The sequence below is a fragment of the Melanerpes formicivorus genome, unplaced genomic scaffold (assembly GCF_026170545.1).
Source record: "Melanerpes formicivorus ecotype bairdi unplaced genomic scaffold, bMelFor1.0.p_v2 SCAF_19, whole genome shotgun sequence".
In the NCBI taxonomy this organism is placed as follows: Eukaryota; Metazoa; Chordata; class Aves; order Piciformes; family Picidae; genus Melanerpes; species Melanerpes formicivorus.
This window is the reverse complement of record NW_027142371.1, coordinates 10907546-10928985: the sequence shown is the minus strand read 5'-3', so window position 1 is coordinate 10928985 and position 21440 is coordinate 10907546. Positions and strand designations below refer to the sequence as shown.

General features: G+C 46.3%; 3 protein-coding genes across 5 annotated transcripts in view; 1 reads left to right on the top strand and 2 right to left on the bottom strand.

Moving 5' to 3' along the window:
- Nucleotides 1-1837, top strand: part of LAMA5 (laminin subunit alpha 5) — a 95569-nt gene extending 93732 nt beyond the window's left edge. Inside the window, 2 exon segments of the mRNA XM_068150060.1 lie at nucleotides 118-237; nucleotides 358-1837. Coding sequence (XP_068006161.1) covers nucleotides 118-237; nucleotides 358-512 — 275 coding nt within the window. The 3' untranslated portion in view covers nucleotides 513-1837.
- Nucleotides 1838-2365: 528 nt separating this feature from the next.
- On the bottom strand, nucleotides 2366-10122 carry ADRM1 (ADRM1 26S proteasome ubiquitin receptor). 2 transcript variants are annotated; one of them, XM_068150063.1, is made up of 10 exons: nucleotides 10040-10122; nucleotides 8908-9118; nucleotides 8119-8235; nucleotides 7916-8039; nucleotides 7395-7481; nucleotides 5239-5320; nucleotides 4788-5017; nucleotides 4464-4621; nucleotides 3224-3326; nucleotides 2366-2589 (listed from the first exon to the last, which is right to left on the bottom strand). In XM_068150063.1, exons 2-10 carry the CDS (start codon nucleotides 9115-9117, stop codon nucleotides 2483-2485), a joined length of 1218 nt encoding a protein of 405 aa, XP_068006164.1. In that variant the 5' UTR covers nucleotide 9118; nucleotides 10040-10122; the 3' UTR covers nucleotides 2366-2482. The 2 variants fall into 2 exon arrangements, with proteins under 2 accessions (XP_068006164.1, XP_068006166.1); XM_068150065.1 differs by having other exon boundaries at nucleotides 8908-9134; nucleotides 10040-10078.
- Nucleotides 10123-10260: 138 nt separating this feature from the next.
- OSBPL2 (oxysterol binding protein like 2) overlaps nucleotides 10261-21440 on the bottom strand; it is a 43001-nt gene continuing 31821 nt past the window's right edge. For both annotated transcript variants that reach the window (XM_068150061.1, XM_068150062.1), the window contains exons 9-14: nucleotides 19825-19914; nucleotides 19051-19177; nucleotides 17080-17208; nucleotides 16223-16346; nucleotides 15454-15544; nucleotides 10261-14136 (exon numbers count right to left, since the gene is read on the bottom strand). In XM_068150061.1, the coding sequence (XP_068006162.1) occupies nucleotides 14034-14136; nucleotides 15454-15544; nucleotides 16223-16346; nucleotides 17080-17208; nucleotides 19051-19177; nucleotides 19825-19914 (664 nt within the window). In that variant the 3' untranslated portion in view covers nucleotides 10261-14033. The remainder of the gene's footprint in view (nucleotides 14137-15453; nucleotides 15545-16222; nucleotides 16347-17079; nucleotides 17209-19050; nucleotides 19178-19824; nucleotides 19915-21440) is intronic.

Here is a 21440-nt window from a genome sequence, read left to right as displayed (position 1 = left end):
CTGAGATGGGTCCTCCCACCCTCCCAGTAGTTTTGCTGCGCTGATGTGGGCCAGAGGTTGAAGGTGGCCTTGCTCTCAAGGTAAGGAAGCAGCACTGACTGTTGGTTTCTTCTGAAGTTACCAAATGGAAAAACGTCATCCAGGTTGATGTGGACACAGAAGGCAACTACACAGTGGGACCCAGCCAGCCTCCTGCACCCAGCACAAGGGCAACCTTCCACATGGGAGGGCTGCCAGGTGAGTTGGGCAAGACAGGCTGCAGAACATACCCCAAAGCCACACTCAAGCTAGAGGTGCTTAACCCCCTGCCCTCTCACCAGCCAGACTAAGGTTTGGTTTCATTTGTTCCTTCTGCAGAGACAGACAGCACCAGCACCCTGTCACCATTACCTCCCCTCCCTCATTATGTGGGCTGCATAAGGAACCTGGTGATTAACCGGAGCCATGTGGACTTGCAAGGAGCCAGGACTGTCAGAGGCTCCGTTGGCCTTAAAGGTTGCCCTGTGTTGTAAGTGCCTGCACCTCCAAGTACAGCCCAACTGACAGCGCTGCTCTCTGGGCCCCAGACCTCACCCCTCCACAGCACTCACTGTGGTCAGCCACACTTCATCTCCAGTGACTGCAGGCACAAGTCTGGGGCCAAAACCAGAGAGGGGTCATGAATCCAAGAGGACGGAGAGCCAGGAAGGAGGGTGGGGAGAAGGGGACGCTTTGGGGACATCTTTCACAAAAACAACCAAAAAGTTGGAGGAGGATGTGGAGAGAGGACCAGGTCATTCTGTGGTGGTGAAGTGTCTGCAGGACGTGGTCAAGTGTGGCAGGACTCATGCTGCCACGTGGCTCATGGCAAGAGCACCTGTCCCGCAGAGCATGGGCTGGAGCACACAGCAGCTGTGCAGCACGTCCTAAATCCTGCTCCCTTCACCCCACACTCACAACGCACATAGATTTAGTTCACAGAACACTTGAGGCTATTAATAACGGTCACAGGCTGTCTCCTGCTAAAAACTGGAGGCAGTTTCTGTTTTATAACAAATGCAATTAGGACAAACTGGATTAATTCAGTCACCTCTGTGTTTTTATAAGCAAGGACACATTGAACCTCCCCCAAGGGCAGTCTCAATTCACCTGCCACTGCTACACAGAGCCCTGCCAGGGGGCACTTGGACAAAATTCTGTTTGCAGAATTAGCATCGTCTGAGCAGATTAATTTATAACAATCTTGGGGGAGAAAAAAAAAAAGAAGGAACAAATTAGGCTGGGAGAGCTGCTGGGGGAAGCAGCCAGAGCCAAATACCCCTCTCTGACTCCACAGTTGCATTCAGCACTGGTAGATAACACTGACAAAAGGTTCTGTTGGGTAAAGCAAGAACCTTCGAAAGGGAAGAAATAAGGAAAGGTTACCTCTGAGGCTGGCTGGGGGTGAAGTGCCACTTGGCCCTCACCCACCGTGCCAGCAGCTGCCTTCTCCTGCTCAGCCTCACTCACAGCTTTCCTACTGCAGTCCTCACTTGAAACAACCTTTTTTCTCCCCAAACACCTAGCTCACATGTGCACTTACACGTCATATATATATTTGTGTGTGTGTATATTTATCTAGCCACCTGGGGACAAAATCTTGCTTCTGAAACGGACTTACTTATAACTTATATCAGTATATTGTGGGGTTGGGTTTTTTTTTATGAGGGGTAAATATTGTAAAATGGGTTTTTAATGTGTCCATCTTTAAGAGAAAAAGTAATTATGACCTGGTTTTAAGTTGTAGTATTAAAGATGGTCTTTGTAAATCACTGGTACATACTTTGGAGTCAAATAAAGTTTTATGTTACTCTCTTTTCACTTTGATGGTGAAGAACAACTGTGAGGCTGATGTAGAACTGGAAGAGGACCAATCACAGAATCAGTTTGTTTGGACAAGGCTTTTAGGATCTTCCAAGTCCAGCCATCAACCCAACTCTCACATGGTGCTTGGTTGCATGGCTTAGTTGATTAGGTGGTGTTGGATGATAGGTTGGACACAATGATCTTGAAGGTCTCTTCCAACCTGGTCTGGTCTGGTCTATTCTATTCTACTCTCACTCTATTCTATTCTACTCTCACTCTATTCTAAGGAGGAGAGTCTGGTTGAAGGGGAGCAGGTTGAGTGCAGCCTTCAAGGAATTGCTAGGGGAAATGCCATGGGACAGGGAACAAGAAGGTAAAAGGGCCCAAGACAGTTGGTTAACATTCAAGGACCACTTCTTCCAAGCTCAAGATCAGATCATCCCAGCAGGGAGGGATTCTGTGAAAAGGCATCAGGACTGATCAGTGAGCAACTCCACTGAAACAAAGAGCAAGCTGCATAGACTTGAGCAAGAACAGCATGGCAGATAAAGAAAATTCCTTTATTTGTAGATTTATATAAGCACAATATGAAGTTAGTAATCCTACTGCAGTTGCTTAAGTTAGTATCTAGGAATATCTGTAAGGAAGAGCAAATAATTTAATCTAAACTCATATCTTCCTCTTCATCTTTCTTGTCCTTAGAGTCTCCTTCCTTTTGGTCTGACTTGACACTGTTCTGCATTGCTTTGGCAAATGCTTCTACATCTAGAAGTTAAACACAGTAGTTATTTAACTTTGCACTTTCTGGGATGCAGTTTGTTTTCCAAGTAATGAAGTTTAACCACATGTGGGCAATAAACAGTTGCTTTAGTAAGAATCTATTAGCAGGGAAGAAACTTTTAGCACCCAACAGACATTTGGAGCTGACACAGCCAGTGCTCCATGCACCTTTAACTGCACAGGCAGCCCAAGACCAGAACTGCTGCAGTCATGGAATGGCTGCTAAAATCTCATCAGGGAAAGCTGCCCCCACCCCACCCCAGAGCTACAGGCCCCATTTGCATGCACAGGTTTCAGGGGAATCATTAAGACTCCCACAAGAGATATTTCTGAACAAAGTGACTGTGACCTGCCCAGAGCCTTACACCTCTAGCAGGAACAAATGATGCCAAGGCTGCTCAGCACATCTCTGCAGAACTTCTCTACAGGCAGGTCTGAGATCACACAGTGTCTGCTGGAGAACAACTGAGCCACTCTCCTTTGCATTGTGAAAACAAGAATGCAAGGGCTGGCTCCCAGCAACTACTCAGCAGCTAATGACTACATTCCACATTCAATGGCTGTGTGCAGTGGAGAACAACCCCAAACGCCCTCATCACCCCACAGCACCAACACTTACCTCCTTTATTTGCTGCATCTACTGCCTCTGCGGGTAAGCCAAACTGACTCATCAGTGGGCCAAGCTGTCCTGAAGCTAAGGCAGCACTGAACATGCTCAATGCCTGTGAATCAGAGTCAAAAGTGTCAAAAAAACCAAATGTTTGCCTCCTGTTACTCCAGCACCAGGTGGCTACTGTGCAACACCCACGTGAGGAGAGCAGCCCTGTCACAGCTTGGAGACTGGCTGGCCTGGAGCAGCCACTTTCCCTCAACTGCTACACCGTGGGCAGGCTCCAAAATGCTGCTACACCCACGGGCCCTGTGGGGTCTGCAAGCTGGAACAACATCTGCTTGTCACCAGCTAGATGCCAGTAAGCACAAACTGGTCAGCTTTGCTAGACTAAGAAGCATATAAAACCACAATGACATAACTGCCACTTGGTTCACAGAATCACAGCAAGGTGAGGGATGGAAGGGACCTCTGAAGACCATCCAGTCCAATCCCCTGCTAGAGCAGGATGAGCCAGAGTAAATCACCCAGGAACACATCCAGCTAGGCTTTGAAAGCCTCCAGAGACAGAGGCTCCACAACGTCTCTGGGCAGCCTGTTCCAGTGCTCCATCACTCTCAAAGTGATGGACAACTGGAATCCTTACCTAGATGCAGACACTCTATCAAACCACCAATTAAAACCAGCCCTCAGTTCCCAGTCTTGTCTCCACAGAAGAGCTGCTCTAGTTGAACCTCAAAGCAGCTGCCTTAGCCACTGACATTTTCCAGATGAACAGATTTCAATCAATCAGTACAACCAGCTCAGTCTGGCCTGTAACACACCAGCTTTAGTCACACACAGGCAGCACTGGAATTAAGTACCAGTGTTTCAAGAGGCACAGGGCTGTAACCATGAGCATCTCTTCCCTTCAGTCACTTGAAATGACCTTTAAGGAGAGTGCTGACAAGCCACTCTGACAAGGAATCATGAATTTGCTACTAGTCCTGTCATTTGCCCGAGACAAATAAAATAAAGAGAAGGGTAAAGCTCAATTCCAGGAGAAAAAGTGAAAATCATTCTAATCTGCCCTTGGGTGTGCAGGCAGAAGAACTTGTGCTGCTCCATTAAACTCTGTCCCTCCTCCTCTCCACTTCTACTGAGCAACTTCCTACGCTGAACAGCGACAGGAACCTGAAAAAGCAGGGCAAGGGAGCCATGGGGGAGGAGGGGAGGAGAAGAGCAGCTCCCGTGACAGAGAGGCACCCACCTGCTGAAACTGAGGAGATGTCAGGGTATTCTGAATCTCCTCTGCAGTCTGTGGCAGAGACTCTCCCGAGGGGAGGTAAGGCATCAACCGTTCCTGAACTTCAGCATTGGCCAGGATGGGAGCCATTATCTCAGGAGTCAGAACAGTTGCCAGGTCAACTAGGAAGGAAATAAAGAGTTGACTGTTAGACTGTGCACAAAACCCCATCTTTACGTCATGTGAGCCAGGAGCACTGAGACCTAGCATGACTAATTTGGAACAGGACAGTAAAACAGCTCCAAAGGACTCATGCATCCAAGAGCTGCCTGGTCAGAACACTGTTACCTTGCTGACCTCCTGCTCCAGCTGGCACATTCATAGTAGCTAAGATGTTCTGAAGGTCACTCAGTTGAATGGGCTGGGTTGGGCTGGTGGCTGAGCTGGTTCCATTACCCGAACTTGGTACGGGGCTGGGACTGGTCACGGAGGCAGCCGCAGGAACGGACGGGGCAGGCGTAACACGTGTAGAAGATGTTGTGGAAGATGGTGTCACAGCAGCTGACTGGCTGCGAGAGCTGGAAGAGAGAAGTAGTGCAGGAATTCCCTGCAAAAAGAGCTCTGCCTCTGGTATCTTAAAAAGCTTCTTTCCCTGGCTCGACAACACAAAGAGCTCCAACCTCATTTCAGAGTTAATCAGACTTAATTCTCGTCATAGCTCTCCTGCTCAGGAGGCCCCAGTTCTTCCCACAGCAGCGGCAACTTGACATTAGAAACCCAGACCAGGCAGGGCCCCTACCTTGATGATGAGCTGCTGGTTGGGGGTCCCCCACTTCCAAGCAGACTGGCCAGCCCAGGACCCGTCAGCGCGCCCAGCCCACCTTCCGCAAACATAAAAGAAGAACAGGTTTAGGAATTTATCTCTTCAGGTTTTTTGCACCTCCCTGCTCTGGAGAGGTCACTCTTGTACCTGAAAGGTTTTGTCTGCTACAATAGAGGAGGGGGTGAAAGAGCCCACACCAATCCCCCCACCCCTTCTTTAACAGCTCTCGTTCTGATCTTGCTTCCCCATTAGAAAACTGCCCCAGAGAGAGCTGCGTGTTTCAGAAATGACTCCATTTCTAGGTGAACACAAGGATGAGATGACTTTGGTTTGTGCCACACACAGAGGATCATTGTAGCACAGCCCTCTCCTCCTATCTACTCAGTCCCAAAAATCCAATTTTTCTCTAAACTCTAAGCCCAGGCCCTCAGCAGCACATAGAGAGGCAGAGCCTTTGAGTCACTGCTGCTGGCCCCCCACGCGCCTGGGGTTTGCAGCTTCAGACCTAACAGATGCAGCAGCAGAAACAGACAAGACCTTAAACACTTCATAGGCAAAGTGAGGACAGCCCCACACACAAACTGCTCCCAGCAGAGCAGCGATCAGGAGACAGCAGGAAACCAACACTCAGCCCTTAAGCCAACTGCCATGTGCAAAACAAATGGGAATCAGCCTCCTTCACCCACACATGCCAACTACCAAGGACTTGTCACAGCTTCTAGCTCCTCTGAACCACATCAGCCAAACACTCCATTTACCATACACTTGCCATCCAGTGCTTTCTTGTACCTCATAGAACTGGACACACCTCCCTACACCAGACCTGCATGAGGACAGAACGAGGACACTCCACTAGCAAACATGATTAATTGACTGGAATGAGCACCGGCCACTAACTCCCTTGTATAGAACCCACTCTATGGAACCATGCCCCTAGCACTTTTTTTTCACCAACCCAGAGCTTCCACAGCCTCAGGAACAGTAAGGAGCAGCTGCCCAGGCTGTACCACACACACCTCAGCTTGTCCCTGCTAGGAAAGTTTACCCAGAAACAAGAAAGCTCCTTTGTGGCAGGAGCTCTGCAATAAAAGCAGAGTCCCAAGAGAGATGCAAACCTGATGCAAGAGGACAAGATGCTACTGGGGGAAAAGATCCAGACAGATTCACCACAACCACCAGTTGCCAAGGCAAGCAGATGGCTTTCCTTGCGTTACTGCAGTGAGCTTCATGTCAAGCTGTCTGATGGAAAGGCAAAGAAGAGCTGCCGAGAAAAAGTGTTGAGAAGAAAAGGAAGACAGTCTCAGGAACCACATGAAGTTTCAAGAAGGAAGATCCTTTCCAAACACAACCTAAAAAGTCAGAATACTCCAACACTAACAAGAGACTTGCATCTCAGGCTTAGAAGACATGTGCTAGAGCCACAAAAATGGACTTTGGAGCTCAAGCACAGAACCTTAGTCACTGCCACACATACCTTTGCCTGCTTCCACTTGAGAGTCTGACCTCTCTCGAAATGCTTTTGGACTTGAAGTGTGGATAGCATTAAGACCAGACCACAGCAGGGACTCCAACACACCTCTAATCCCCTCCAGAAAAAACAGTGCAGTGATTCAAGCTCTCCCCAGTATCCCAGGAGAGAAAATCCTAAGCTGAGCCTCACTCCTCTGACCAGAGTGCTGTGGGATGAGCACGCTCCAGCCTTCCTCTGAACTCTGCACACAAATATTCACTGAATCAGAGACAAGATGAGCAATTCCTCAGCCAGGTAACTGGGACATCTACCAGGGATGAGCCCTGGGTACTCAGTTGCTGCTCCAGTGAATATTTAGGAAGAAGAGGAAGGGTAGAAAAACAGGAGGAAAAGGAAAAAAAGCAGAAGACTGAGCAGAGCAAGGAGCAGAACTGATACTCCTTGCAGATCAAGCCCTAAACGAGCGCTGTGTAGAACCTGGTGCCCTTCACCTCCTGCATTCATTTTCTGCCCCTCAGCCTGCCTTTAAGGCAGGGCTTTGCTTTCTGCCATGAAAGCAGCGCTATTCCCATCAACAGCACCACTGGGAAATACTGTCAGGTAAGATTTAACCTGGCAGGAGAAAACACCATTTTGGCATAAAGATATTAAAGCATTTTACCAAGTCCTCCTAAGCCCGTTGGTCCGATCAGCTGCATGAGCTGGTTATGGCTCATGTTTCCAAGAAGGCTTTGCAAGCCACCCTCACCTAAAAACAAAAACATTCTGAAACACAACATATTCACAGAAGTTTGTTTTTTTTTCACAGCACTCCGGCTCAAGCAGCAGGAGATTAATTGGCATCACATTCTGTATGGAAAAAACAGTTTCAAGTGTTTACTGATTCATGATGCTCATGAAAGATAAATGTAACTCGGCTTCAGAAAGAGGTAAGACTCCAGAGAATCTGCTGGAAACAAAGAGAGATTTCTCCTGGCAGTCTTAACTTTCAGCCTGCACCTATTAAACCAGCAGAGTTTATTTTGCTGAAAGCACATTTGCACTTCTGGTATTAACATTGTCCCCAACTCACCCGCCAGAGCCAGCAGGAATTTCTTCCTAAGGAACTACAAGTTGCTTATTCTAACCATAGACCTAGAAAAACCAAGGCAGTCAGATGAAGGAGCAGCGACTGAACTGTACCTCCCAAGGCTGAGAGCTCGTGGCTGCCACTGGCATTCCCCCCCAGGGCACCAGGCATGGGTGGGTTGTTGAGATACTCGTTGACCTTACGGCAGTGTTCCTCATCCTTGTCCGTCTTTGGCTCCTGCAAGAAAGTTGCTCTTGGTAGGAGTCAAACTGAAAGCACTTGGTTCTAAAACCTTTACTGCTGTGTTCCCACCAACCTGCATCCAGAAGAAGAGTCGTTTTGATCCGGCCTTGAACTTCAATACATACACACGGCCTGTAGTGCACTGAGGTACCCTCTTGAACTCACAGTCATCAGGAAAAATAATCAAGTCCTGCAAAATGTGGCAGAGGGAACGCGCTTGAGAGAATGCATGAACGTCACTTAGCCTCCCAAAGACCTCTGCCCTCCTCCCCAAGCCTTCCTTCACAGTATCACAGTGTCACTTAGGTTGGAAAGGACCTCGAGGATCATCGAGTCCAACCTATCAACACAGACCCCATGACTAGACCATGGCACCAAGTGCCACGTCCAATCTCCCCTTGAACGCCTCCAGGGTCGATGACTCAACCACCTCCCTGGGCAACCCGTTCCAATGACGAATGACTCGCTCGGTGAAGAACTTCCTCCTCACCTCGAGTCTGAACCTCCCCTGGCGCAGCTTGAGACTGTGTCCCCTTGTTCTGGTGCTGCTTGCCTGGGAGAAGAGGCCAACCCCTTCCTGGCTACAACCACCTTTTAGGTAGTTGTAGAGGGCAATGAGGTCACCCCTGAGCCTCCTCTTCTCCAGGCTAAACAATCCCAGCTCCCTCAGCCTCTCCTCATAGGGCTTGTGTTCCTCTAGTCTGAGGAGCAAGAGAGGATTTGGAAGTGCCAGTCTGCAAAGCCACAGTGACATTCTCATCCTCATTTGCCTTGGAGAACCTTTTTCAGCAGTGTCAGTGGAGCCAAAACAAGAGAGACCACAACTTAACGCCTCAGCACTGAAACACAAACCCATACTCACATCCTCAACGTTGCCTGAAGTCCTGTCTTTCCAGCAGAAGTGAATGAGGGAATCATCAGTCTGCTGGATGTACACAAGACCTTTTCTCTTGTCTGGAGTTACAGTGCTACCTTTCAGGGACATCTTCCCTGCTCGGAATTCCACCAGGTACTTGCTTGAAGAGCCACGGGAGCCTGGCACCAGGCTCGGAAACAACGCACCTGAAGACATCCTGGGGAGAGAGAGAACTGCGGATGCGATGAGGAACCTTAGTCTCCTTTCTCAGTACCTTTATCAAACAAGCTACACTAAAAGGAATCTTTTTCATTGCCGGCAGAATTTCAGGACGATCCAGAAGAACTAAAGTGGAGCCCAGGTCACTCCACAGACCTCCACTGATAAAGTACAGCCTATCTGTTAAGGTATTTAAAAATGAAACCACCCCCCACCACCCCCCGCCGGATACTTCCTTCCTCGGTTCACATGATCGGGGACGTTTTAACTGCTGGAAGCCCTGCTAGAATACTGATCTTCGGGCTCCTGCTCCAGCATTCCAGCAGAGAACCGCTAGCTGCCTGTGACAGAGCAACCCTCCACGGGTCACCTCAGTTGCATCAGCTTAATGTCTCCCAAGGGATGCATTTACCGACCTCGCAGGTCGAGGCCGGAGGTTAATGCCGGCGATGGGACGGCCCGCATGACTTAGCAGCTGGCTTTAAGCTCGCAGTACCGCTTAACCCACCCTCCCAGTACTGATGATCCGAGGGCACCGCTGCAGCAGAGTCCGGCCCGAGTCCCTCACGCAAAGCCGGGAGCGGTGCTGCCGGCACACAGGGCCTTGGGTGCAGGCCGGCCGCACAACCAAGCACAGCCCAGGCCGTCTGCTCGGTCACAGCCGCGTCCAGCGCTTCTCGCCACTCAAGCGGCCGCGATCTCCAGCGGAGTCCCCCAAGGCCGCCGGGCCGCGACCCCCCCAGGCCCTCCCCGGCGGCAGATCCCGGTCCCCAGCGCCAGGCGTAGCCGACCCGCAGGCCAGGCCCCAGCCAAATCGCCGAGGCAATCGGTAGGCAGGGTCGAACGGGACCGCTCGGAGCCTGAGGCAGAACCTGACCGGGCTGAACTAGGCCCACTCCACCGCCCCCCGCGCCGGTACCTGCTGCCACCGCTGCCCGCAGGCCCTGCGCCGCCCGGCTCTTCCTGCCCGGCGCACCGGAACCCCGCCCACAGAGGCGGGGCAGGCGCCCCCGCGGCCGCTCATGGGTGGACGACGCCGCTGTCACTCAGAGGCTGGGGCGCGTAGCGCCCTGCTGTGTCACCGCGGCGCAAGATGGCGGCGCCCCCGCCCCGCCCGCCAAGCAGAGGCCGAAGCCCGGCTCTTCTCCAAAACCACCTTTATTCCCATTTACAGCTTTACAGTGTAACAGTTGCGTCCACAGACCTGTACAGAGCAGGGTCGTCAACAGAGGGGGAACGACAGTTATTAAATATTACAAAAATAAACCCATTTCAGTGAAGCGACTCTCGCTGGTGCAGGGCAGGAGGGGGCTTTGCCGAGCAGGATGGAGAGGGGAGGTGTGAAATCCCACCCAGGCGTTAGGTTACCGTTACAGAATTTCAGTATTGCTCGGAGGTGCAGATAACCCAAATCTCGGGTGTTTCCAAGCAGCAGGAGCTGCAGCCTGTCACCAGCTGCCACGGTGCTCGGCCCAGGGCCCAGCAGACAAGCACGTCCGTTCCCAAAGGAGGGGGCAGCGCTGCTGCCTTCCTGCTTTGCTGGGGAAAGAGTCTTGATGTTGGGTTTTTAAAACACTTTTCAGCACATAAAAATCACTGAGAAATTAACTTTTTTCACTAATAAACATGTTTCTTCTGGGTAATTTAGGGCAGATGTTTCCCATCCTCATTAATGAGGGTGCCAATAATTCTATAAATGCCAAATGTCTGAACAAGCTGCTCACAACTTACTTGACGTTGCCTCAAAGACACAAATGCAGACACTAGACAGCAACTATAGTTCTTTTCCTTTCCCTATGATTTTAATTAAAAGTCCCCTCACTCCTCTGCTCCAGCTGACACCTGGCCATCATGCCAGCATCTGCCCCCACACCAGGAGCACTCCCAGCACCTGCAGCCATTTCTCTTCCCTGTCACCTCACAGGTTCCCAGCCCGACCTCCACACCACATCCCCCACCACCACTGCTCTTGGTGTGGGCTGGTATCACCCCAGGCTTCCTAGAGCCAATGTACCAGAGGGCAAGAGGCTGCTAAGGAATCAAGTCCACCCACATCTAGGGGAAAAGCTTGGATGGCAGAGCAGGAGGTAATCAAAGCTCCGATATAAATCATCTTCATCTAATAAGCATCACTGTGAAAACAGACAGAGTCATCTCCAGCCCTCCTCTTGCCCTACCTGACAGCTGCCCTGATACTAAAGTCTCACAAAACTCTGTCACCATCTAGAGGCCCACAGGGTATTTAAGTATTTATTATAATTTCTTTCTAGATGGTTTTTCTACATAGCTCTATTAACATATACTAACACAGTTATATACAGTGTTTAATCAAGTTATAAAAGTGACATTCTTTCAAAAGGTGCAAAGTTATTAATGTTTTGACACGTAAACTACTGAGGCAAGATCTGCATCGAAAATAAGAACTTCTTTGCGTTCAGAGCATCAGGAGTCCCACGGCGAGCCAAGCAGAGACGTGGCGGCAGCGAGGGGCGAGGGTTTTGTGAGTGTTGTCAATGAAGAACAATGAATTAGATGAATGGACTTGGAACTGATCTGAAAACTTCACTAAAAATTTTACACTGAAGGAAAGGGAGAAGAGGGCAAGACAACTAGTGACGTGTTCTTGCTTTAGAAATCCTCCCCGTTTCTTTTTATGTTCCATCAATGTTCTGTACTGAAGTTTGGATTAAAGATGTCACATTGTTTTCATGCCTGCATATAATGACAAGGTTTAGGTCTTTGAATGTAAATCGTAACTTAGAGAGAGGGATGCTAACCTGTGCACTTCTAAGAAGCAGAGTATCTCTTCAGCAACAGCTCTACAGGTTTTCCATTCAGGCAGTTTCTACTTGTATCATTTTAAAACACTGCTCCAGCACTGAAGACACAATTTAGTTTAGGAGGGTTTAAAATTCCCATGAGATGTTAAACTGGTTTAACACATGAATCCTGTCAATCCTCACCTAACAAAGGGGGCCCTACTCTGCTTGCAGTGAGTTTGGAAAGGGGATTAGAGTGCCTGGCATGGTCATTAAAGTCCAATTCTTTATAAAAACTGTCTTTATGCTATCCCACACGGATCAGAAGTGTCTTTTTAAAAGCCAAGTGTCCAGGCACTTACTAGGTACAAACACAGCCCTACTGCCTGTGCCTTGGTACCACGTCTGGCTTGTGAGGCCTCAAGACTTGCAATCAACACAAAGTACCATTTCTGACAAGAGTGGAGTTGCCACAAGCACATTTAGATTACGCCCTTCCTTACTGCCTTGGAGTTTTACAGCATCTCTTAAGCCTTCCAATGAAGGCAACAACTGAATTTCCCCAACATTTGAAGCTCCTCCAATCATTAGATGCATGATTTGATATAAAAATATTTCTCCACGACTGTGTTACTTTTGTTTTTTAACCCTGTGGCTGGGAGAGAAGCACTTTAAAAGGAATTAAATAATAACAATCTGTTCTCTGGATGAAACCAGAGATGTTTGGGATATCAATTAGTTCTTCCATGAGCTCCTCAAGGTGCTGGTGCTTATCTGGAATCACTGAATGACTGTAAACTTCACAGCAGTGCAGCTGCTCTCCATTTTTGCCTGGTGACTCAATTAAAAACTTTCATAAAAGAAGAATCAGCAGTAGGATTAAGCTTAAATTACTGAGCCCCCCCTTTACCTCTCTGAAGTGTTCCACTTGAAAGCAAATGAACACTTCAGTTCACTAGCTGATTATTTCCAGGATTACATGGCTTTGATGGTTTGATAAGGAACAACAACAAAAAAAAAAACCCTTAAAATTCTCACTTTTTAACATCACGTGCTCACAGAAAACTTCTAATAGGTATAACTCTGCCAAAGCTTTAAGTTGATTCTGCTTTTTCACAACATACAAAACAGACATGACCTAATAATGAAAAACATGCAGACCAAAACTTCCTCAAAATATGAACCTGTGTGGATACACACACCAAAGTGCTTCCAAATCAAAAGTTAGTCTAGAAGCATTACACAGTGCCAAAGCTGCCAAAGGTAGTGCAGAAGATACAAGCCTCTGAGTGGTAGCAAGCAATATATTTTACATTGTAACTACCTCTTGGTTCCTGCAAACAGCTCCTGAACCTTCTCCTGTTTTAAGAACAGCATTTGACTTCAGATTAAAAAAAGCACTTTTTAAAGCACCCTGCCCTTCTCCTATCATATGCTTTATGTAATTTTATCACAGGTACATAGTTTAATGCTCACAGTGTCCAAAAGTTGTGAAGACTCTGTAACAGACAACTACGGTTTGAGAAGCTCAGGTTGGGTTTTGTTCCCCTGAGTCTCTAAGTTATTGAATCATATTCAGAGAGGGGGAGGCAGGAGCAGCAGCCCCCAGGTAGTGCTACATACCATATGGAAGTTCACATGCATCTCTTCACAGGCAGTATCAACAGTACTAGACTGGATCCTGTTGGTACCATATTAGCTTTTCATCCCTGCTCCGAGTTCCAAAGACTTCAGCTTCTTCACTATTGTACTAAGCAACAAGGATATTATCTCTATTTTACTTAAGTTATGTAGTTTTCAAGGATGTTATGTGCTCTACCAGATACAGCAAATCTTCCTGACAAAGAAATGAAGGGGGGGGGGGGAAAAACAAACCTGAAGAACCAAAGGCCCCTTTGAAAAATTAGTGAACACATGATGATTTCAGGTGCAGTTTGATGGAAAGAATGCAACAGCATTTCAACATTTGGCAATCCAACGTTAGTGATAATTAAATCCTCGATTGTTGACCAATAGCTTCCTCTTGTTGTTGTTGTTGTTGTTAAAATTTACTTAGAAAAGCTGGGTTTTGCTGTCAACAAAACCAGAGTAACTGGCTTGGAATGAAATCTAGTAACTAGATGTCCAGGTGAGATGAGAATTGGTCGTTTAAATTCAGTATATGTCAGGACAGTCTGAGAAATCTCTATCAAAATAGCCACCTGAGTACAGCCAATCTGAAGTCCCAGTGTAGGGGTTAGTGCCTTGATGAAACCATCTGGAAAAAAAAAAATAAAAGGAAAAAGAAGAAAAAGGAAAAATAAGAGAAGAGAAAAGAAAGAAAGAAAAAAATAAGAGAAAAGGAAAAAAACAAAGAAAAGTAAGAGAAAAGGAAGAGGGGGAAGAATGAAACAATAAAAGAAAAACAAAACAAAGTAGTTATTAATAGGGGGGGAGGAATAACCATTTTGCTTCTTTCACCAAACACTGTAAAAGCACAGTGGTGGTGGTGGTGGGTTTTTTTTTGTTAGAAAGAGAAAAAAAAAAATCTATCTTCAGGAAATATTCTGAGCATGTAAAACAAAGCATTCAACTTCCCCCATAATTATCACCACCTTCTAAAGCCTCTTTTGCAATTCTTTTTCTACATAAAAATCCAGGAGCATGAAATCAATTTTAAAAGTGCTGTCCTATTCCAAATAAAAATAGCACTGCTACTTTAGCTTATATATATATATTCATTTTTACTTCAGAAGAATGCCAAGTCAGTTACACAATCCTCCCTGTAACCTCTCCAAACAGGGGACAGTTCTGCTCTGTGAAGCTGAACGCTGCACAGAACATGAACAGATGCTGGCTTTTCAGCCACGTTGACTGAAAACAATTTCATGTTAGCTGGAAGTTATTTTCAAAAGTTTTAGGTGGATTTAGCCTGCAGCTGCTCCTCCAGGCTTTGGGAAGAGAATGCTTTCTTCTCTGGATTTCCTGAAATCATGGGAGCACCCCAAAGTTCTCGCCTTTGAAGGAAGCACCTGCAGTAACTGGCTGTGAGCTCACTTGACAGCAGAGCACTGGCATCTGTGAAAAGCAACTAGTGGGAGCAGGAGCCAAATCACACATTACTCCATGGTGCACTCTGTGACTGAGAAGTCACTGCAATATGCAACCACATTTCTGAAGTATCCAAGCCAAGACGTCCTCAGAGTGTGAAAATTAAAGGCCCTAAAGGGCTACAATGTCTTACTCAGCTGCCAAAAGCTGGACAGGAACTGGTTAAAGGAGAGATGAGATTTAACATGTTCTTCATACTAACACAATTATGACCTCTGTGGATTTAAAAAACCAAATCCCCAAATAGCCAGCATTACCACAGGAGTTAACTCTGAGAGCTTTCAGCAATTTCTGCAGGACAAAAAGTTATCAGCAATTTTGGCTTCCAGCTAAATTATTTAAGTGTTGACCCAGCCAACACTTTAAGAGCCACTACAGATTGTGCTGTCGTGCAGGAACTCAAACAGGCTGCCTGGAAGTAAAACATTTCAAGCAATAGACCAAACCAAGCATTAAACAAATGCCCAAGTTCCTTCCTCCTTACCGTGTGTGCCACTCCACTTCATCTCTTGCACGCTCCTTGCGAGCAGCTCTCTGTTTCTCTTCTAGTCTCTCCTTTTCTTTGCTAGCCACATCTAGCAAACAATACAAGAGATACTGGTTACTTGGCAAAATAGAAACACCAAAACCACAGACAGGACTGCAGAGACACGAAATAGGGTTCATTTAAGCAGGAGAAAACCCTTGCTGTCGACAATCTCACTGAAGTGTGAAAATCTCAGGTTTAGTTTTTTGTTGCCCCTCGGTTCAGAGGAGCTGGTCCTACAAACACCGAGTTAGAACAGAAATGTTGGTGTTTTATCTGTCAGAAACACTGCACCAGGACAGCAGGGAAGAACTTGGATTAGGCATAACACAGAGAGTGATTTCTTTTCACTAGCTAGCCATGTGTTTTTTCTGACAAATGCCAGAGCATCAGAGCATGTCTGTTCCCCACATGTCTTTCCAGACAAACTCCAGATCAAGACCATGTCTGCCAGCTCCCCCAGATAATAAACATGCAAATACACCCTAACAGGCAAGGGAGTCTTGGGATCCACCTTGGACACATCTGCACTCCCAGACTTTCCTGGGAGAAAACAGACCTTGCACATTGTTCAAAAGCATGTCCATTAATACAGGGTGAAAAAGAGTTAAGGCTGCTCTGAGAAAGAGAAACCAAAGACTGTGTGTCTGTATCAACCAACCTCCCTTCAGCCATCCCTCTCAAAACTTAGCAATGGGAAAAAGTATTTCCCCCAGCAAACACATACCCATGTTTCCATTCTCCATGTTTCTGATATCTGGACGTAGCCGACAGTCAGTGGGAGCTAATATTGCTTCCATGCCCTTATCTAGCTCGTTGAGACTCACAGCAAAGCTGGTGAAATTGTACATCTTAAAAGCAAGTTAAAGATAACATGCAAGTTATTTTGGGTTCCCTACACTGAATGGATACAACAGAACTTTCAACAGAAATTACTGAGTCAAACCTTCTCCCACTGGCTACCCTGAAAGCAAGGCTAGGTTCATACAAAACTAGTTAATTTTGCTGGAGAGGAGGGATAAGGAAGGGCAGAAAGGAAAATCACAGCTCTCACTTTATTAAGCAATCTTTGCTTCAGAGGATCAAGACAGATTTTCCTCCACACCTGATGTTTAACATCATGAATTTCATGAAAGCAAACCCAGCCAACCAAACAAGACCACCCACACCTACAAGACAACAAAACCTCCTGTTGAAACTATTGAAGTCACTATCCAGCTGGTAGTGACTGTATTTTTTGGAAGCCTGTCTCTAACAGCAGGCTCAGCAGAAGGGAAGATATATCCATATTTTATAAGTGTAAAGGTCTTACAGACAGTTTAACCTAAGGTATCAGACTCACACTGAAACAGCTGATGTCAGAGCATTCAACCTTTCTACCAACACAGCAGCGACGCTTTCAGCACAGAAACAAAGCAGGCAGCTTGCTGTAGTCTAATTTTACTGCTGCAGCAAGAACTGCCAGCACCTGTCAACAGGCATCCTAAAGACAGACACTTCAGCAGGGTTTCCCTTGAGCATTACTCCTGTTCCTGAGGATAAGTCACCGGTAATAGCAATACACAGACTGATTGAAACAGTTACCTGCGATGAGTTTGGTGGCCTACAATTTATTCTCCAAAGCAGTTTACTGCCTGGTATGAACTGCACTGTGTCTTGAACCTCTGGCATATCATCAGCTTCATCATTTTCAGATTTAATAACATCTTCACTCTGAAACAGAGATAGCATTTGGAAGGGGAACAAAAGGAAACTGGACAGTTTCATCTAGAGTTTTACACTGACTGTAGACAAATCTGATCAAATTTGAGACACTACACACTCTACTCCTGTACTCCTCTCTCATCCTCATGTTTCTTTTACCTCACTTTGTACACTGTTCCTCTGGTTTTCACCTGAATGTCTTGCTCCTGATACCTCACCTATGTGCAGCTTGAGTGTCTGTTTAAAAACAGTAGCACTAAATTAACATCTTTCAAGATTTTTTTTCCTCTAGCTTCCCTTCTATCCTACCCTGTAGTTCAATTTCACCTAAGATGACTCCTATTTATTCAGGTTGAAACGAGCCAAGGCTTCAATTTAAACCAGTCCCCATACTGGCCTAAGAAAGATAAACAGAGCATGCCTGCTTTTGGATATTGCTTCACCACCTGCAAAAGATTTGGATGCAAGACTAAAAGACAGATACAGCCCTGTTTCAGTTTGATTTCCTGTACCTAGATTCTAGTAACTATTATCACTTCCAATTTTCTCACTACAGAGCCTCTGTACTCAAGTTTCTAAACACAGCCTTTCCTTCCAAGCTCTTTTGTTACCAGATGCACTGCTCTAACACACATAAAATTAACCTCAGTGTTCTTCAAGAGGCTGCTCTCAGAATCTGGCTGTTGCAGGACATGAGACATCTACATGGTGGAATTTCAGAGGATTTCACCACGAGAAACCATTTAAAACCACAATAACCAGAAGGCAAGTTTGAGGCAGTAACACCCTGGAGTGATATTAACAGAGTTTTCCTCACTCCCCTCTTTCCCATCCCTTTTCTGCCCCGTATGACATGACTCACTGACTGTACTCAAATATACCCTGTTAAGTTGAACAGGGCCTGTTTTATCCACCAGAAAACAGCTCCATGTGGTTAAGAGTCTAATTGCAGTCACTTGATTTGAGTGTTTGGCTTTTTTTAAGGACTCTTTTAGGCTACTTTCCACGTCAACATCTGGTTTACTGTTAGATAGTTCCCCATCTAAATATAGATTCAACAGGAAGGAAGGAAAGAAAGAGTTGATTTTCGTAAGATGAACAGAACCTTATTATTTAAACTCCAAGGCTGTAGCATGACAGAATCCAGAGCCTAAAGCAAGCCCTGATGTTGCTCTAGATCCTTCTGATGTGAATGCTTCTTTAAAAAGTTTGAGCCTCTTAAAGTTAAGAATGATTAATGTAACTTTTCATTGAGCAACCAGGGTCTGCAAGACTCTCTTGATGTGAACAATCAACTCTGCTGCACCACACAACATTTTGCATTCTGCATATAACACTGAAACTTTGGCAGCAGCTTGCCCAACACTGCTCACCTGTGATGAAAAAGCCCTGCATGCTTCCAGACCCCTTTGTTGTCAAGGCTCTCTGCATCATACATTCTGAAAGGCTGCAGCACCAAAAAGCATAACTGACTTAAAAATCATGCAACTACTTTTTTTCTAAAGCCTTCTAATATTTTTACACCTGGAGTTGGCAGCAGAGCCACCTGCCTCATTCAAGGACTGGCCAACATCAGCATGGGGGTTGATACTGGATGACTTCTCTGTGACAAATCTCTAGCAGACACCATTTCTAGGAGCTCTCTTCAATACCAGCAGCTCCCTCACAAGTTTACAAAAGTTTGAAGTGCAATGCCTTCTCACAGGACTGACACTGCCCATCTCTGACCTCACCAAAAGGCAGACTGCTTTAACTCTCCGTTCACCACCATCTGACCATTTCCATCAAGAAGTTTTCCTTTCATTTCTCACTTCTCAGTCTCTTTTCACCCTAAAGAATCCTTCAGCTTACCGGCTTTGATTTCTTCTGTTCACCACCACCTCTCCTTTCATTCTTTTTGTAAGTCTCATACGTGGTGGGATCAGTGCACCATAAACATTCTGTCCATTTGCCATAGATCACACACAGCTTCTTCCTGCTGCAGAGAAAGCACAAGAGACTTAGCTGTTGCCTCTATGCAAAGCCTTCTAAGCCACATCATGCAGATTCTGATCTGTATTAAACACCCAGCTTCCTACTTGGCTCTATTTTATGTTTCTTTGCACATTTCTTAGAAGTCAGATAACCAATAATGCAAAGAAAAGGCTTCAGCTTATTCCAGTCTTTCTGGCATTCAGTCCTGCAGAACAACTCCTCATGACTCAGTCACATGCTTTGGCCACTGTTGAAATGAGTGTGGGTCCAATAAAGCCAACAGTTTATTCACAACGAGGAGGCTCAGAGTCACAGATCAGGTTTAGGTTTGATTAAAAAAAACCCACCACCCTAATAGTTATATTCTTGTTATTTTAAACTGAAGCTGCAAAATTGGAGCAGTGGAATCAGTTGTGGTTATTCTGCATTTTCCCTGGATACCTTTATTTCCACAGACCAGAGAGGTTTGGGGTTTTTTTCTAATAATGCTTAAAATGATTATCCCAGAACTAAGAACACTGACACAGAGAACAGTGGGTTACAGTCTGTATTGCTAGCAACTTTGCAGTCACATCAGTTTGGGCCATTATGCCAGCTCTTAAAGAAATGCCACAGTGCTAAGGAACAGGCCAAGAGGCTTTTATCACTTACTTTTTGTCCTGAATGTAGCCCTCTACTCTGTGAAGCTCTTTTCCAAACAGTCCACATGGTTTAAAATTAAGGACACATTTATCTCCAGTACTGTAGGGGAAAGAAATACATGCTTAAAGAAGCAAAGCCCTAAATAAGTTTAAATTCAGTTCACTTTCCAACCTTATTTAGCTTTTTTTTATATAGTTACAGTTAGCTATGGGGTAGTTATTGATATAATTATTTTCCTTTAATTATGGTTTATTGCCTTAAAAGAAGGCAGACAAGTTTCAAAATCCCACAAAAGAAGTTTAAAACACCCTCAATGTGCACAGGAAGATAGCAGTCTGTGAAAGCCAACTGAAAACACAGCCACTCTTCTGATTTAAGTGTCACAAATGGCCTATGCAGCAAAATCTAGTCAAGTGCCTTCAAATGTTACCTCTGAATTTTTGATGTGCCATTTAGAACTCAACATTTTACAAGCAACATTCTTTTTCAGCATCGTCCCTGTGAGATATATGCACACATGTATGTGTGAGGGGGAGAGAGGGACCTCAACCGACTGGAGAGATGGGCAGAGTCCAATGGGATGGCATTTAACAAGTGCCAGGTGCTGCACTTTGGCCACACCAACCCCATGCAGAGCTACAGGCTAGGGTCAGAGTGGCTGGAGAGCTTCCAAACAGAGAGGGACCTGGGGGTGCTGACTGACAGCTGCCTAAACATGAGCCAGCAATGTGCCCAGGTGGTCAAGAGGGCCAATGGCATCCTGGCCTGCATTAGGAATAGTGTGGTCAGCAGGAGCAGGGAAGTTATTGTGCCCCTGTACTCAGCACTGGTTAGGCCACACCTTGAGTCCTGTGTCCAGTTCTGGGCCCCTCAGTTTAAGAAGGACATTGAGACACTTGAACATGTCCAGAGAAGGGCAACAAGGCTGGGGAGAGGCCTTGAGCACAGCCCTGTGAGGGGAGGCTGAGGGAACTGGGGTTGTTTAGCCTGGAGAAGAGGAGGCTCAGGGGAGACCTCAGTGCTCTCTACAACTACCTGAAAGGTGGTTGTAGCCAGGAAGGGGTTGGTCTCTTCTCCCAGGCAACCAGCACCAGAACAAGAGGACTCAGTCTCAAGCTGTGCCAGGGGAGGTTTAGACTCGAGATGAGGAGACAGTTCTTCACCAAGAGAGTCATTAGTCATTGGAATGTGCTGCCCTTAGATGTGGTGGAGTCACCATCCCTGGAGATGTTCAAGAGGGGATTGGACGTGGCACTTGGTGCCATGGTCTAGTCATGAGGTCTGTGGTGACAGATTGGACTTGATGATCCTCAAAGTCTCTTCCAACCTTAGTGATACTGTGATGTAAATAATCTCTGCCAGTGAGGTATCAAGCCAAGGGTCTACACCAAGCACACAGAGACCATCCTGGGTCTTTTTGTGCCAATAGAGGAGACAGGATTGTATATTTGATGCTGTGAGAAGTATCAAAACAGCAGCTCTGCTGGATTACAGCTCCCATTTACTGACAGGAAAACATTTGCAGAAGTAATAGTTTTCAGAAAATTCTCTCCCTCAGCATTATAGGAGGTAATTTATTTTAGGGTAGGCAAAAAGCTTTTATGTAGCTTATAGCAGAGCAACTG

Excerpts from the sequence above, each read along its gene's own strand:
- ADRM1 (XM_068150063.1), bottom strand. The coding sequence starts at position 9,117 with ATGTCTTCAGGTGCGTTGTTTCCGAGCCTGGTGCCAGGCTCCCGTGGC. Across the intron at positions 7,482-7,915 it reads CGAGCTCTCAGCCTTGGGAG|GTGAGGGTGGCTTGCAAAGC; the intron begins GTACAGTTCAGT and ends TTTTGTTTTTAG. Across the intron at positions 5,321-7,394 it reads AACGGGCTTAGGAGGACTTG|GTGGGCTGGGCGCGCTGACG; the intron begins GTAAAATGCTTT and ends TGTTTGCGGAAG.